At 51.8% G+C, this 13,648-nt stretch overlaps 1 protein-coding gene across 1 annotated transcript in view; it reads right to left on the bottom strand.

The window, feature by feature from the left end:
* Positions 1-49: 49 nt before the first annotated feature.
* Positions 50-13,648, bottom strand: part of ARID3B (AT-rich interaction domain 3B) — a 56,436-nt gene continuing 42,837 nt past the window's right edge. The window contains exons 5-9 of the mRNA XM_064267273.1: positions 10,175-10,358; positions 8,679-8,959; positions 8,310-8,558; positions 6,749-6,847; positions 50-3,964 (exon numbers count right to left, since the gene is read on the bottom strand). Of these exons, the coding sequence (XP_064123343.1) occupies positions 3,798-3,964; positions 6,749-6,847; positions 8,310-8,558; positions 8,679-8,959; positions 10,175-10,358 (980 nt within the window). The 3' untranslated portion in view covers positions 50-3,797. The remainder of the gene's footprint in view (positions 3,965-6,748; positions 6,848-8,309; positions 8,559-8,678; positions 8,960-10,174; positions 10,359-13,648) is intronic.

Genomic DNA, 13,648 nt, shown 5'->3' on the forward strand with positions numbered 1-13,648 from the left:
CATGTAAGAATGTTCCCATCTCCTGTATTTTCTTCTGTTAATTTGAAATGGGATGGAATTGGAGTGGGCTAGTGCCTTGCTCCTCCTGGGGTCTTCATCTCGGATCAGCAGTCTTACTCAGCTGCCACTTCTCCCTTAGCAGTGGCCCCCATCCATCCCTCCCCTCCTTCGCCCCCCAAGTCACTCAGCACTGTTTCCATCTTGGACGTCTCAGGACCCTGGATCCTCTTCATCCTCTCAGATCCCTCCCAGACAACGCCCGGACTCTTAACCTCCATGTAAGCCCCTGGCGTGTCACAGGAAGTTGTGAGGTGTGATACCAACCATTGGTTACTAGTAATTAAAGTACTGAAGGGTTAGTTATTCCTCTCAAAAGATTTAAAAAATAAGTGAGAGAGGCTCAAAACTGTCCCAACATCACCCTCATTCTCTAGTACTTCCATAAGGTAGAGAAAGGTGTCCCACTAGCCTGCCTCAGTGGATTGCACAGAAATGCCAGCCCATCTGACTGAAATCAAGCTTACCTCACTCCTGGGTAGACACTGTTAATGGAAGGCAATTACAGATTGACCTAATGCTTTACCTCTCTCAACGTTCCTTTTGGTTCTGCCAAAACCCAGGTTGTATCCATGGGAGTGTGCGCTATGGCAGAGAAACAGGCTGCAAACTCTGGGTCTAGGACTGAGTTCCAGTGGCAGTGTCCCCAGGGGCTCCATGCTCAGCATATCTCCCGGCTTGTCACAGACGCTTTCTAGAAAAGCCCCTTTTAAGCCAATGCCCAGGTTAAAACATACTGGCAGTGTCCTGATGCTCAGAGGATGATGCTCAAATCCCAGAGCCTAGCATCCCCTCTGACTTTGCCCCAATCCTCCCCACCCCACTGACCCTGGGCACTGGCCACGGTTCCCTGGAACCAGGCCCTTTGATGCTGTCTTTCCATATCCATCAGTCCCTCTGCCAGGACTACTCTTCCTTTACTTGCCCATTTGGCAAACTAATTCTTCCAGCTTCAATGTTACCACCTCTGGGAAGCCTTCCAGAGATTCTGGAGAGAGCTGCTGCAGCTTATGTCTGCCCAAGTAGCCTACTCTTCAGAGTCCCAGCATGCTGCATTTGAAATAACTGGTTTTGTCTAGATAATGGTGTCTATCTCCTAGACAGGGCTGTGAGCTTCATTAAGTGCAGGGAATACGGCTTATTCTTAGCATCTGACATGGCAGGAGCTCAAAAAGGGCTTGCTAAATGGAAGAAGGGATCTCCTGGCCCTGTGCCTGCCAGGACAGTGATGCACACCACTGGAGTTAGTTCTGGTACCCAGGCAATGTCTGAGTCCCCTGCTAATACAGAAGATACACCCAGCATCGGAGTGAGTGCTCTGGGCAAAGAATGGGTAAGCAGTGAAGGGGAGAAAGGTTCAGGAAAATCTGGGTATCAGAGGAGCTGTTCACCCAGTCCCTTTTTATTCAGAAGGCTCCACCTCTCCCGTTACTGCCCAATGGAAGACTCCTGCAGTGCAACCAAGGGAGACCTGCTTGTGTGAAGAGGTAGAGGTTTATTGAAATATAAACATTTGAGAACATGTAGGATAGAAAATAACCACAACATATACAGACACTTGCTGTAAGAAGATATCTGAGGTATTTATCCACTGCCTAGGCTACCCATGTGCTATCACATTTTCCTGGTGAGAATACATATACGATGGGGACAGGGAGAGACAGAGCTGCCCAGGCTGCCTGCCTACCATGTGGTCTTCAGGACTGCACCTCAGGGAAAGCACCTCCTGGATCAGGGGCCCACTCCTGGGGCACCTACTGGTACCCCCATTCTCAGGCCTTCTGAGACTCTGCTGTTGTCCTTGAGGGCAGCGAGGGTTTGCTCAGAGGGTGACGCCAGGCAAGCTGCCTGGGGGACGGGAAGGACCCAATGACCAGAGAGATGGTACACTGTCCCTGTGTCCTCTGGATGGGAAGAGTGCATCCGTCGTGACCAAACCCCTGAGAAAGACGCACTGGCCAAAGGTCTGAGACACCTTCAAGTGGGCCAGGGCCAACCAAGTGGGTGCTCCCCCTGGCGCCAAATCCCAGGTGCCCTTCCTCACCCACACCCTTCCGACGCCAGCAGAGGGTCCGTCTCAGTGCGCGGGGCTGTGAGGGTGTGTGTTTGTGTGAAGGTTTGGGGATGGGAGAGAATATGCAGTCCAGCAGAGGCACTGCTTAACAGGCTGAGGTATCTGTTTTGTGCTCAAGCTTTTGATTTTCCTTTCCTTTCCCAAAACAGGTTTAAATATGAGTTCTGCCATGGGCTTGAGCTGGTGTGGTCTACCACCACAGCCCTATGACGTCACAGTGGATGGTGCTCTACTGAACAAATCAGGGCCTAGATGATTGAGAGGTGAGCCTTGTGCAGGAAACGGCCTTTTCTCCATAACAAAAGAGCAACCTGCCGCACCGCAGGGTCCAGGAGGAGAGACTGAGCTCTCGGCATCTCCTTATTCCCTGGGCAGCCTGACCTCTGGCAAGGCCACCAAGGGCCTCGGCTTCCATGGCCTGTCCATGTCCTGAGGTGGCAATGTTGAGTAAGGGGAGACATCCCACCCCGACACAGGTGAGCTGGGGCAAGGGTCCAAGATAAGCCCTGCTTGGGCAGGAAACGAATTAAGGACTGTCTTCACAAATGGCGTGAGAGTGGGACCTCTATCCCACCTCCTTCCCCACCACCATGATCCCTGAGTCACCTCCTCTCTGGGCTCTTAGGGAAGGCCAAAGCATTTGTTTGGCTTTGGGGGTGCTCTGCTTTCAATTCTTTGGTGCTACAACAAGAACAATAATAAAAAATTAAAAAAATAAAAAAAACAAAGTCAGTAAAACACATATAAAAAAGATTTCAGAGATGCAAATACTTCCTGAAGATCCAAACATCAACAATTACAAATCTGAGGTATTTCAATGAACCTGACATCAGCAGGTTTGGGGGAGGTGGGGGTTGAGATGGCCCCAGGAGGAGAAGGGTGGCCCAAGGGACAAGCGGGCTGCTCTTGGGAAAGCTGGCCAACAAGGGGAAGGGGGAGCAGGAGGTTGGGGAGGTTCAGAGAAGGGTCAGTGTAAGGTGGGTGCCAGGGCCCGGGCAGCCCCGAGCTCTGCCTTCCCCTCCGCAGTGGACTAGGACCTGAAAACTGCCCTCATGTGCCCTTCCTTGGGACCGTTAAAAGGGAGATATAGGACCCTAGGGACTGATTCAAGACTTGGATTTGAGGGAACCACTCAGGAGCCAAGCCCAGTAGGCAAGGTGGGCTGGGAGGGCCCCCTCCCATGCTCAGCAGAGAAGGACCATGGAGGCAGGCTCTTGGCTCCTAGCAGCCCCACATGAGAGTTAAAAAGTAGGGGACTGAGCAAGGGAGAGGTCAGTGACCCTGGGGTCACGGCAGAAGGCAGGGAAGGGAAATAAATTAAGGGGAAGGGTCATAGAGGGCCTCTAGCCCTGTGTTGGCTTACGGATTGTCAATACACTGTGCCCTGGGATGGGAGGTGACCTGAGAGCCCTGGAGGAAGCTGGCCATCCACAGACCCCTGCCCAGTTCTCCAGGACAATCCCTGATTGGACAACGCCTGTCTTGTCCTGCCCCTCCGGCCTCTCCCTGCCCCCAGGGTACAGCAGGACCTGAATGGAGCCTGGACAAATCCTCAACGTCTGGCCAAACGGTGTTCAACGCGGGCTCCGTGAGATGAGGTAAATCCTGTGCATCAAAGTCCTTCACTCTCGACAGGACAGCGGGAGTAGGAAGCTGGCTCTGCCCATCAGAGGGACCAGCTGGTGGAGGGCTCTGCACTGGGGGTGCCCCGGGATGAGGTAGGACTTGGTGAGCAGTGAGAACTGCTGCTGCTGCTGCTGGCGCTGCTGCCGACGCTCTGGGGAGCAGATCCTGCGATGAGGTGGACCACAGGTTTCTGGGCAAACAGCACACCTGGGGCAGGGTGGGAGAGAAGCAAGTGTGAGCGGATGGGAGAGAAGGGCCAGGTCCAGCTCATTTTCACAAGGACTTACTGTTCGCCTCGCTCTATGCAAGCTGTGTTCTAGAACCCATGCTGGGCACTGAGAGGAGGGCTCCCAGACACTCTCCTGCCTTCAGATGCCTACAGCCCGGCAAGGGGGCAGAGAGGCAAACAGAGGAACTTTGTTGCAATGTCATGAACACTTTGAGGAAGGGCAGCCAGGTGCTGTGGGAACAGAGGAGGCTCTGGAGGGCACAGGAAGGCTGGCCCAGAAAGGCTCCAGGGGAGAGACTGTCTGGGCTGCAGAAGGAAAAGTAGCCAATGCAGAAGAGGGGGAGTGGTGTGCCAGGCAGAGGAAATCCGGGGAACACAGACATAGCAGGGAAAGGCAGCAAAGGCACGGAGGCTGACACAGTATTTGGTGTGACCACGGAATGATGAAGGCCGGAGTGGCAACAGACGAGACTGGGAAGGTGGAGAGGACAAGGTGATGGAGGCCTTGCTCAGTCCTAAAGCAGGTTTGACCCAGCAGGGGTTGTGGAGCCCCTGAGAGTTTAAAGTAGGTATGGGGCATCACAAGATCTGAGTTTCAGAACCCTCTATCTGGGGTTGGGAGGGCTAGGGTCAAGGAAGCTACTGTCACAGGAAGAGAGGGAGCTGTTAGGAAGGACTCCTGGGTTCCTGGCCTTGGCAACTGCATACCCACTGTTCTGGGCTGAATTGTGTCCCTTCAAAATATGTGTTGTAAATCCTAACCTCTATGCCTGTGGTTATAAACCCATTTGGGAACGGCTGTCTCTCTTATGTTAATGAGACAAGAATGGTGTAGGGTATGTCTTAAGTCAATCTCTTTTGAGATATAAAAGAGATTAAATAAGCAAGTGACAGAAGCTGAGATGGAGGAAGAGAGATGCCAAGCCACATGAACAATGCCCAAAAGCAGAAACTCAGAAAAGGCAAGGACCTTCCTCCAGAGCTGACAGAGAGACAGCCTTCCCCTAGAGCTCGCACCCTGAATTTGGACTTCTAGCCTCCTAAACTGAGAGAAAATACATTTCTGTTTGTTAATGCCACCCACCTGTGGTATTTGTTATAGCAGCACTAGATGATTAAGACACCCACTGAGAAAAGCACAGGGGGGACAGAGGGATGAAGGCAGAGGGGGCAGGTGGCAGCTCTTCCCTCTTCAGAAGCCTTAAACCCTCTTCAGACCTCCCCCTCCCCATTCTAAGAGGGAAGGTGAAGTCATCTCTGCCTTTCTCAGGGACAGTGATGAGAGGATAAAAGGGTCCAGGCACTGATCTCCTTCCTCCTTCTTCTCTCCACGAATGCACACCCAACCCCCAAATCTCCCAGACCACCACAGCACCACAAGGTGACAGGCACTCAGGCCTACCTGCTGGCTTGCCCAGCCAGAGCAGACCTGGGTCTCCTCCAGGGGCCTCCTGTGTCAGGCAGAGACACCTGAACGTGGCCTGTAGATTGTGCACCCACTATTCCGGTAACTAGCAAGTCAACTTGACACCACAGCTTCTCTGGGAGCTGCTTCCAGGAACTTCTGTCCCCTTCCCTAACTCCCACCCTGATGCCCAAGGGAGATCCAGCACATGAAGGGGCCTCCACAAGGCCTGGAAGGTGGTGCTTTGAGGGTGCTTATTTGTTGTTGTGTCTGTTGCGTTGATTCCATGTGTGAAGAGCAGAACTCCTCCACAGGGTCTTCAGGGTGGTGACATTTTGGAAGCAGGTTGCCAGGCCTTACTTCCAAGGTGCCTCTGAGTGGACTCAAACCACCAAACTTTTGGTTAGTAGTCCAGTGCTTAATGATTTGCACCACCCAGGGCCTCCCCTAGGGGGCTTAGCTCCCGGAAAAATTCAAAAGACAGGAGCGTGCCCCTGAGGAAATGCTCTCAGTTTTGATGGAAGATGCAGTAGAAGATTTTGGCCATTTCCACTGGGCACCTCCCAGACTGGCCAACACACCCCACGCACCAATGGCAGGAGGCCACTCCCTAGTGTGCTGGGGCCCCTGGGCTCCTACTCATCAAGCTATGCTTAATGAATCAGCTGGTTTGTTTCCCAGCTCACACCTACACCCATGAAATAAACACGGGAAAAGGACTGCTGTTTCTATGAGAACTAAATCGAAGGCTGTAGAAAGACTTGGTAAAGGTGCTAAACAACCAACCAACGAACCAAAAACTGTACCAAATGAGGTTTGGGGAGAAACAACTGTCAAAGACTGGGGAAAAAAATGAAGACTGTGGAATGATTCTCTTGCGCTCAGATTGCTTTGCATCTTAGTGCTTAGTTCATTTTAAAGAGAGAGAAATGACAGATGATGTAATATAAGTATGCTTTATGAAAGAGAACAGCTGACCCACAAAGAAAGGGCCGTGGCCTTGCATCGGGTCTGTGAGTGGTGGACATGGATGTAAATAAGAACGCAACGTGGAAGGAACTGATTATGACTCCCCTGCATGTTAAATGACTATTTCAGTGAATGAACTGAAAACTGGTCCAACAGGGCTAGACAAGGGTGTCTATCCTTCTGCCAGGGGCCAGGGGATCTGCCATCCCTGTTAACAATTCTCAGCCTCCAACAGTCCAGAGGATGCACTCTACCTCTGGAACCCCGAGACTACATAAAGGAAGCCACCCTGGGGGCGGTCACACAGAGGAGACAAGCAGGGTCAGCTGCAAGTGCACTGGGGCTGGCCACTGAGGCCTGGGCCTCCCCCAGGGCTCAAGAACCTCACCTGCGTAGGTGGTGCCGTCGATGTCCACAGACATGTTGATGCTCCCAATGCTGCTCGTAGTCAAGTTCAGGGCTGCAGCTGAGGCCTCTGATCTGTCTTCTGCTGGGGACAAGGGAGAAGCTGGGCCTGGTCAAACCGCCCACAGCACTTCCATGGTCCTCTTCAACACACTCCACTTTCCTTGCCTGGCTGCACCAGGTCAAGGCCTCGTGTTGTTAGAAAGCACCTGTATTGCCTTCTCCTGACCTTAAGGTCTGGCAGGAGAACCCAGGCTTGTCAACTTCCTGTCACTTGCCTTCTCTGGTAAGCCAGTTCATTTCCCAAGTCCTCTGCTCTCACAAGGGAACTGCACACAGCAAGAAGGCTGACTTCAGCTCAGCCGCTGTGCACTAACGCCGCTGCAATTCAGCAGACTCTCACCGAGCACCTGCTGGCATCAGGCCCCAGGAAATCAGAGGTCAGTGAGAGCCAGTCCCTGTATTTATGGACTCCTTTGCCTCCTCCTGCCAGTGACAAGAGATTCCGTAGCTAGGCTGTGAGTTCCTCCAGAAGGTGGTTCTACCTCCCCAGCAGCTGGCCCAGCCTGGGCACTGCATCTAAACCCAAGCAGCTGGTGTTTTTGGAAGGCTGCAGGTGCTGCACTGGCAGCCAGGGCCTCTGCCTGGTTCACCCCAGGCCCTGCTCTTTTCAGCACTGGGAGACTCTTCCAGGTGAGCTGCCTCTGGCTCTGTATAGGACCAAGAGCACCTGAACAGGTAATGGAGGACAGAGTCCAGCTCTAGGGTCTGTTACCTCCCAGCTTCTTCAGGCTCCTCACCCGGGTGGGGGAAAACGGAACAGGTAGGGCCCTAGCTCCCTTCACCCTCAATTTCTTCCCAACACATGCTGATTCCTGTTTGTTCTGATAGAGTCCAGGGCAAGAATGGCAAAGAAATGTGTGTGGGGGGTAAATGGAGAAAGAGGAACAAGGGAGACGGAGCGTGTGGTTCAGGGAAGAGAGGGTGAGGCAGTAGAAAAATGTAGAGGGGAAGGGGAAAGATGTCAATTATGCTGCCAAACTTGTATTTCCTCCTTCCCTGCTATTCCTGAGGGTCACCAGCACACACACCAACGTGAGGCCAGCCTGAGGCAGCTCTGGCCCCTCAGTGAGGCTCAGGAGCGACAGCTGTGCCCTGCTCTCGCCTCCATCTGGTGAGGTGCTGGGGTGAAGGCTGAGCCCTCTAATTTAATTTAGACACATCAAAAGGCTGGTGGGAGGGAGAAACAGGAGCTGTCTCTGAAGATCTCTGGCTCCTCCTCCTTGAATAACTAGAGAACAGGGCACTGCCTGAGGCCATTTCTGGTCCCCTAGAAAAGGACCTCAGCTTGGAACTGAGATCTTAGCGACCACTGAGGCCCTCAAGGGCAGAACTGGAGGGGTTCCTTCTAGTCAGGAGTATGACCTTTCTACGTCAGCCTTACCACCCTGCCCCAGTCCCGGGGGACATGAGTGGGCACCCAGTGGAGCTGGGGTCTGGCACCACTTGAGAAGGGAGGCACTTGCCCGGAGCCTGGGGCTTACCTCTGCCGTTGATCCTGATCTTCATGGGGAGCTGCCGCGCCATGCTGAAAAAGTTGCGCTGGAAGGCCTGCTGCACCAGGCGCTGCTCCTCCTCTGACAGCCTTGACACCTTCTTCTCAGGAGGCTCCCCTGACTCCAGCCGCTCCCGCAGCTGCTCCAGTGTGGCAGTCCGGGTACTGGCCTGCTGGCCTGCCAAGGGCACAGCTAGGCGATTTGGCACGGGCACCGTTGTCACGGGGACTCCGTCACCTGTGAAGGAACCAGAGCTGGACCAATCCATCCTCCCACCCAACAAATCCAATTGTGGGCCTGGGGAGACTCGGCGTACCACCTCCCTTCCCTTCCTCCTCCCCCAAGGGCCCTGCTAACCTTTCCTGAGAGTGGTTGCTGGGGACAGCCGAGGGCTACTGGCACTGGTGCCACTGCTGGAGCCAAGCCCAAGGATAGGGAAGCGGATCTTGGGTGGGGAGAGAAGGGCAGGGGCCCCGGCAGCCGCAGCAGAAGCAGCAGTGGGTGAGTAGCCAAACAGCGAGGAACTGTAGCTAGGCCGTCTCCCCTCCCTCCGGTTACCATCGATGGCCGCCTGGAGCTCAGCTGGGGAGCTCAAGGCTTTTTTCTCACACTCGTAGGCATATAGATACTTCATGTACCTGAAAGGAAGGAAGGAAGGAAGAATGATCCAAAACACGGCACCAGAGACTGCTCAGTTTACATTGCTGGCTCTCTGGAAGCAACCTGTCAGACAGGCCTCTGGGGTAGAGGATGGCAGCCTCGGTGCACTTGGTGGAGGTGAGGCTCCTCTACCTGCTTCTCAATTCCGAACACTGCTCAAATTTGAGGCATCTTTCCTTGAGGGAAATAAATAACGTATAATGTTTTCATGTTTGTTTTGGTGCCTTTTTTAGTGCTGACAGAAATCGGGCCCATGTTTTGCAATGTCTCTCTGGCTCCTTGATCTCCTCTGGGTTAGGCTGGTCAGAAGAGAACAATTCTTCCCATTGTGTGTGGAACATGGCAGTGCTGTCCTTCTTGTGTCAGATGCCCCAAGATGCAACTCTCTACCCAAAGGTCTTGAAAGAGGGTGGAAAGGAGACTGCTGTTCCCGTCATAGCTCTGTCCCCAGCTTCTCAACTTCTGCTGGGACAACTGCAATAGATACAACCCCTGCGCTTCTCACGTAGGCCACGACAGGCTGCCCCAACTGGTACGTCAGCTGTGCCTTCCACGTTCTTCACACAGCAACTTCCAGTGCGGTCCAAAGAACAGAATCCCCTCAGCCCCTCATTCTCTAATGGTACTTTTGGTTTCACCGTTTCTATCCAGCTTTGTAATTAATTCAAATGGTTATAAAAATAGGCTGCCAATCCTGACGGGGTCTGACTGCCTGTTTTCTTCCCGCCCCCTATTGCTGGGCAAGCTGAATGTCCGGTTAAGGAGGTCCAGGCTTAGGGTGGAGGTGCTATTTGGGAGATGGTGTCCTGGAAAGAGTGTGGATTCCAGAGACAGAGGACAGGTTTGAATCTCAGCTCTGCCACTTACTGGCTGGTATGCCTTGGCCAAATTATTGAACATCTGGGTTTTGTAAGCTGGAAAGTGGGGCTAACACCTGCTTTATGGGATTGATTGTGAAGTTTAAAATGAAACAATACGGTAAAATATTGCCACACAGGAGACCCTTGGTAAGTGGTGGTAGTTGTTATCATTTAGGTTTAATGACGGGTTCACCTCAGAAAGCTCCCGACTGTCACTTCAGGAATTCCACTCATCTTGCTGACTGTACAGTGGAACTTCCTTCCTTTACTCTAGGTTAGAACATCTCCCTTTCTCCACCTCTAGCTTCCTTCCCCCAGGCCCTGGCCACTCACTGGGTCCTAAGGGTGAAGGCGGCGCTGGTAATGGACGTGGGCAGGTTGAGGCCTTTGGTGACCTCCCTCCAGATCTTCTTGTTGATGATTTCCACCAGGCCGCCCTTCTCCGTCACCAGCTTGTACAGCATGTACAGGTCCAGGATCTGCTTGGCCATGATGGGTATTCGGTTGATAGGGGTCCCTGTGATTGCCCAAAGAGAAAAAGAGAGAGTTGTGTCATCGCCAAGCAGAGAAAGAAGACATCTGTGTCTGCCCACTTTTTTTTTATTGTACTTTAGGTGAAAGTTTACAGCTCAAATTAATTTCTCATATAAAAATTTATACACACATTGTTAGTGACCCTAGTTGCTATCCCCATAATGTGACAGCGCATTCCCCCTTTCTACCCCAGGTTTCCCATGTCCAGTCAGCCAGCTCCGATCCTTTTCTGCCTTCTCACCCCACCTCTGGACAGAAGCTGCCCATTTGGTCCTGTGTATCTACATGAACTAAGAAGCACATTCTTCACGAGTATCCTTTATGTCTTGTAGTCCAGTCTAATCTTCGTCTGAAGAGTTGGCTTCGGAAATGGTTTTAGCTCTGGGTTAACAGGAAGTCCAAGGGCCATGTCTTCGGGGCTCCCTGCAGCCTCAGTCGGACCATTAAGTCTGGTCTCCTCATGAAAATCTGAGTTCTGCTCCACACTCTTCTCTTGCTTCATCAGGGACTCTCTGTTGTGTTCCCCGTCAGTGTGTCTGCCTACTTTTTGCTGAGTTGAAAATAATGTTCATGAACTTGCTTAAAGTGTAATTTTAATTTGACTCAAGTCTCCAAAAGTCTGAAAACTATCAGACTATCACTTTTGTTTGGGATGCACAGGACTGGTCAAATTCACTGTGTGGCCTTGGGCAAAACACTTAACCTCTCTGGATCTGCTTTCCCATTGTTAAATAAGAGGGCTGGACTAGATGATTTCTAGGATCTTTTTCCTGGCAACTTATATCAGTCCAGACTGTTTCCTGATGATGTGGCAACTCAAACTCCTCTGAAGCCTTCCGCCTCCATTCACTCGTCACCTCCTCAGGGAAGCCTTGTCCTAACTGCCTGCACGGGGGAGGTCTTGTCGCAATCATCTGCAGGTGCAGCTCCCTGGGCACCTTTTGTAGCACTCAGTGCAGCCTGTCAGTGTGTTGATTTGCATGTTGTCGTTAGCCACCTCAGAATCTATTCAGACTCATGGCGACCCCATGTGTGCAAAGCCCAACTGCCCCACAGGGTTTTCTTGGCTGTCATCTTTCCGGAAGCAGATCGCCAAGCCTTGCTTCTGCAGAGCCGCTGGGTGGGTTCCAACCACCAACCTTTAGGTTAGCAGTGCATTGCAAACTGCTTTCTTCACCCTGGCTCCTATTTATCTGCTATACCGCCTGCTTTCTCTTCTTTTACTGCTGACACTTGCGGCCACTGGCCCTGCTGCAGGATGGAGAGATTGCTTTTTCTCTCGTGTGTGCCTTGCCAAGTCAAAGGAGCCGCTGGATACGCAGGTCTCCAAGGGGATGAAAAGCCACTCAACAATGCTCTCCTCACTCCTTCCCTGGCCTTTGAAAGAGGGAGGGTCAGAGTAGCTTCCGCCCGCTGGCCCCCGAAGGGAAGTGAGCGGAGCCAGGGACTTGATTAGTAAACCTGGCACCGAGCAGGAAGGGCTACTAATGAGCACCAGGGGACAGCAGGGAGGGTGGGGCCAGGGTCCTTTCACAGCCGGCTGGGATGCTCGTCAGGAGGCGTGATGGATGACTGTCATTTGGCAGCCTCGGGATTAATGATCTGGAGGTCAGAGGGGAGAATTCCACAGGGAAGGGTCACCGTCCAGGGCAGGGCCTGAGACTTGTTGCCTTTTGATGGCAAACCCTTTTACTGTATACAGGCTGCTCCTCCTCTGTCCTGCCCTCTTCCCACTGGTCCTGATCTTGGCGAGGGCTCACTGAGCCGCCTGGCACATTTGAGGCCAGCTTGACCAGAGAAGGGCTGCTTGCTTCTGCTCCTCCTGCTTCTTTCCCCTAAGGAACAGCTGTTTTCTTCTCAGCCCTGGAATGTCAGCCTCACCATCCCAGGACAACTCTTCTACAGGTTAATTCAAGCCAAAGAATGGAGGGAAGGGTCCCACATTTATGAAAAGGAAGCAGCGCGAGCAAAGACAGGTGGACTGTGCTGAGGGTCAGGCCTCTTTTCTAAACATGGGGGCTACAGATCTCTAAGACCTCAGTCTTGATCAGCTGTTCTTTGGAGGGCCAAGGACAAAAGGGTCATAGACTTAGACTACTCCCTCCAGGTAGTTTTCTACCTATTCCAGTTCACAAGTAAACTATCAGAAGATTACTGGTATACTCTTAAGACTCACAGCTCATGTGCTGGTTAGTTTTTCTCCCAACTGCTCCAGGCAGTAAACCTTAGTCCTACCTAAAGACAAAAGCCTGATGCAGCACAACTGGTTCCTGCCAGAAGAGGGCTAGAGTCCACCTCCACGTGGAGGCCTGTCTACTCAAGCACTTATGGCCCTGGCGAGTTCACATTTTCCATGGCATCACCTGGATACTCTAGGGGGGGTCCTTCCAAGGCCCCCTCGCATAAGCCCCCAAAGCTCGCATTTCCACAATCTTCCTGTGTGTAACCTATGAACTTCCAACTCAGACTGTTCACACTGAACTTACCTTCACGCCCCTAAACTATTATATGCCCCTTTTCCGTTACTCCTTTTTTCCCCCAGCGGCACCATCATTCTTTGAGGTCTGAGGGCACCAGCTTCTCTTCTCTCATTTATCATTCACTCTTAGGTTGTTAGGATGCCCCATGGATTCTTCCTCTGAGATACCTTTCAAAAGTACCTTCCTTTCCAATCTGCAGCCACCACCCTGACCAGGCCCTTGTTGCTTCATACTTAGATGCCTGTAGCAGCCTTTTATCCTTACACTCAACTTACACACTGCCACCAGACAATCTTATTAAAATACCACTTTCACCATGTCACTTGCTTCCTTGTTTCAAAGCCTACAAAGACTCCTATTGCCTATTCATCCCAACCCACATGTCCAACCTCGTGAACCATGTTCCCCAACACTCTCTTAAAAATTATTTAGGCCCTGAGATGATCTTTAAACCTTAAACCAAAATTATCCCTTGAAGTTATCTTAAAACCGAACAAGACTTTAGCTTAACTAGTAAAAGATATCAGCTTTGAGCATTCTGCTCTTTTAAGAGCTATCTATATGGGATCAAATTGACAACTGCAACTTGGAAGATTAGATAGGAACCTTAGGGGGCAGTGAGTTTGTTAATGGGGGAGGAACAACTCAGAAAAGGGTGAGAATCGTGAATGGTTGCACAACTCGAAGAATGTAATCAACATCCCTAAACCATACATGTAGAAACTGTTGAATTGGTCTATGTTTTGCTGTGTATATTCTCAACAACAACAAAATAAACAAAATTTAGAAGAAA

The sequence above is a fragment of the Loxodonta africana genome, chromosome 13 (assembly GCF_030014295.1).
Source record: "Loxodonta africana isolate mLoxAfr1 chromosome 13, mLoxAfr1.hap2, whole genome shotgun sequence".
In the NCBI taxonomy this organism is placed as follows: domain Eukaryota; kingdom Metazoa; phylum Chordata; class Mammalia; order Proboscidea; family Elephantidae; genus Loxodonta; species Loxodonta africana.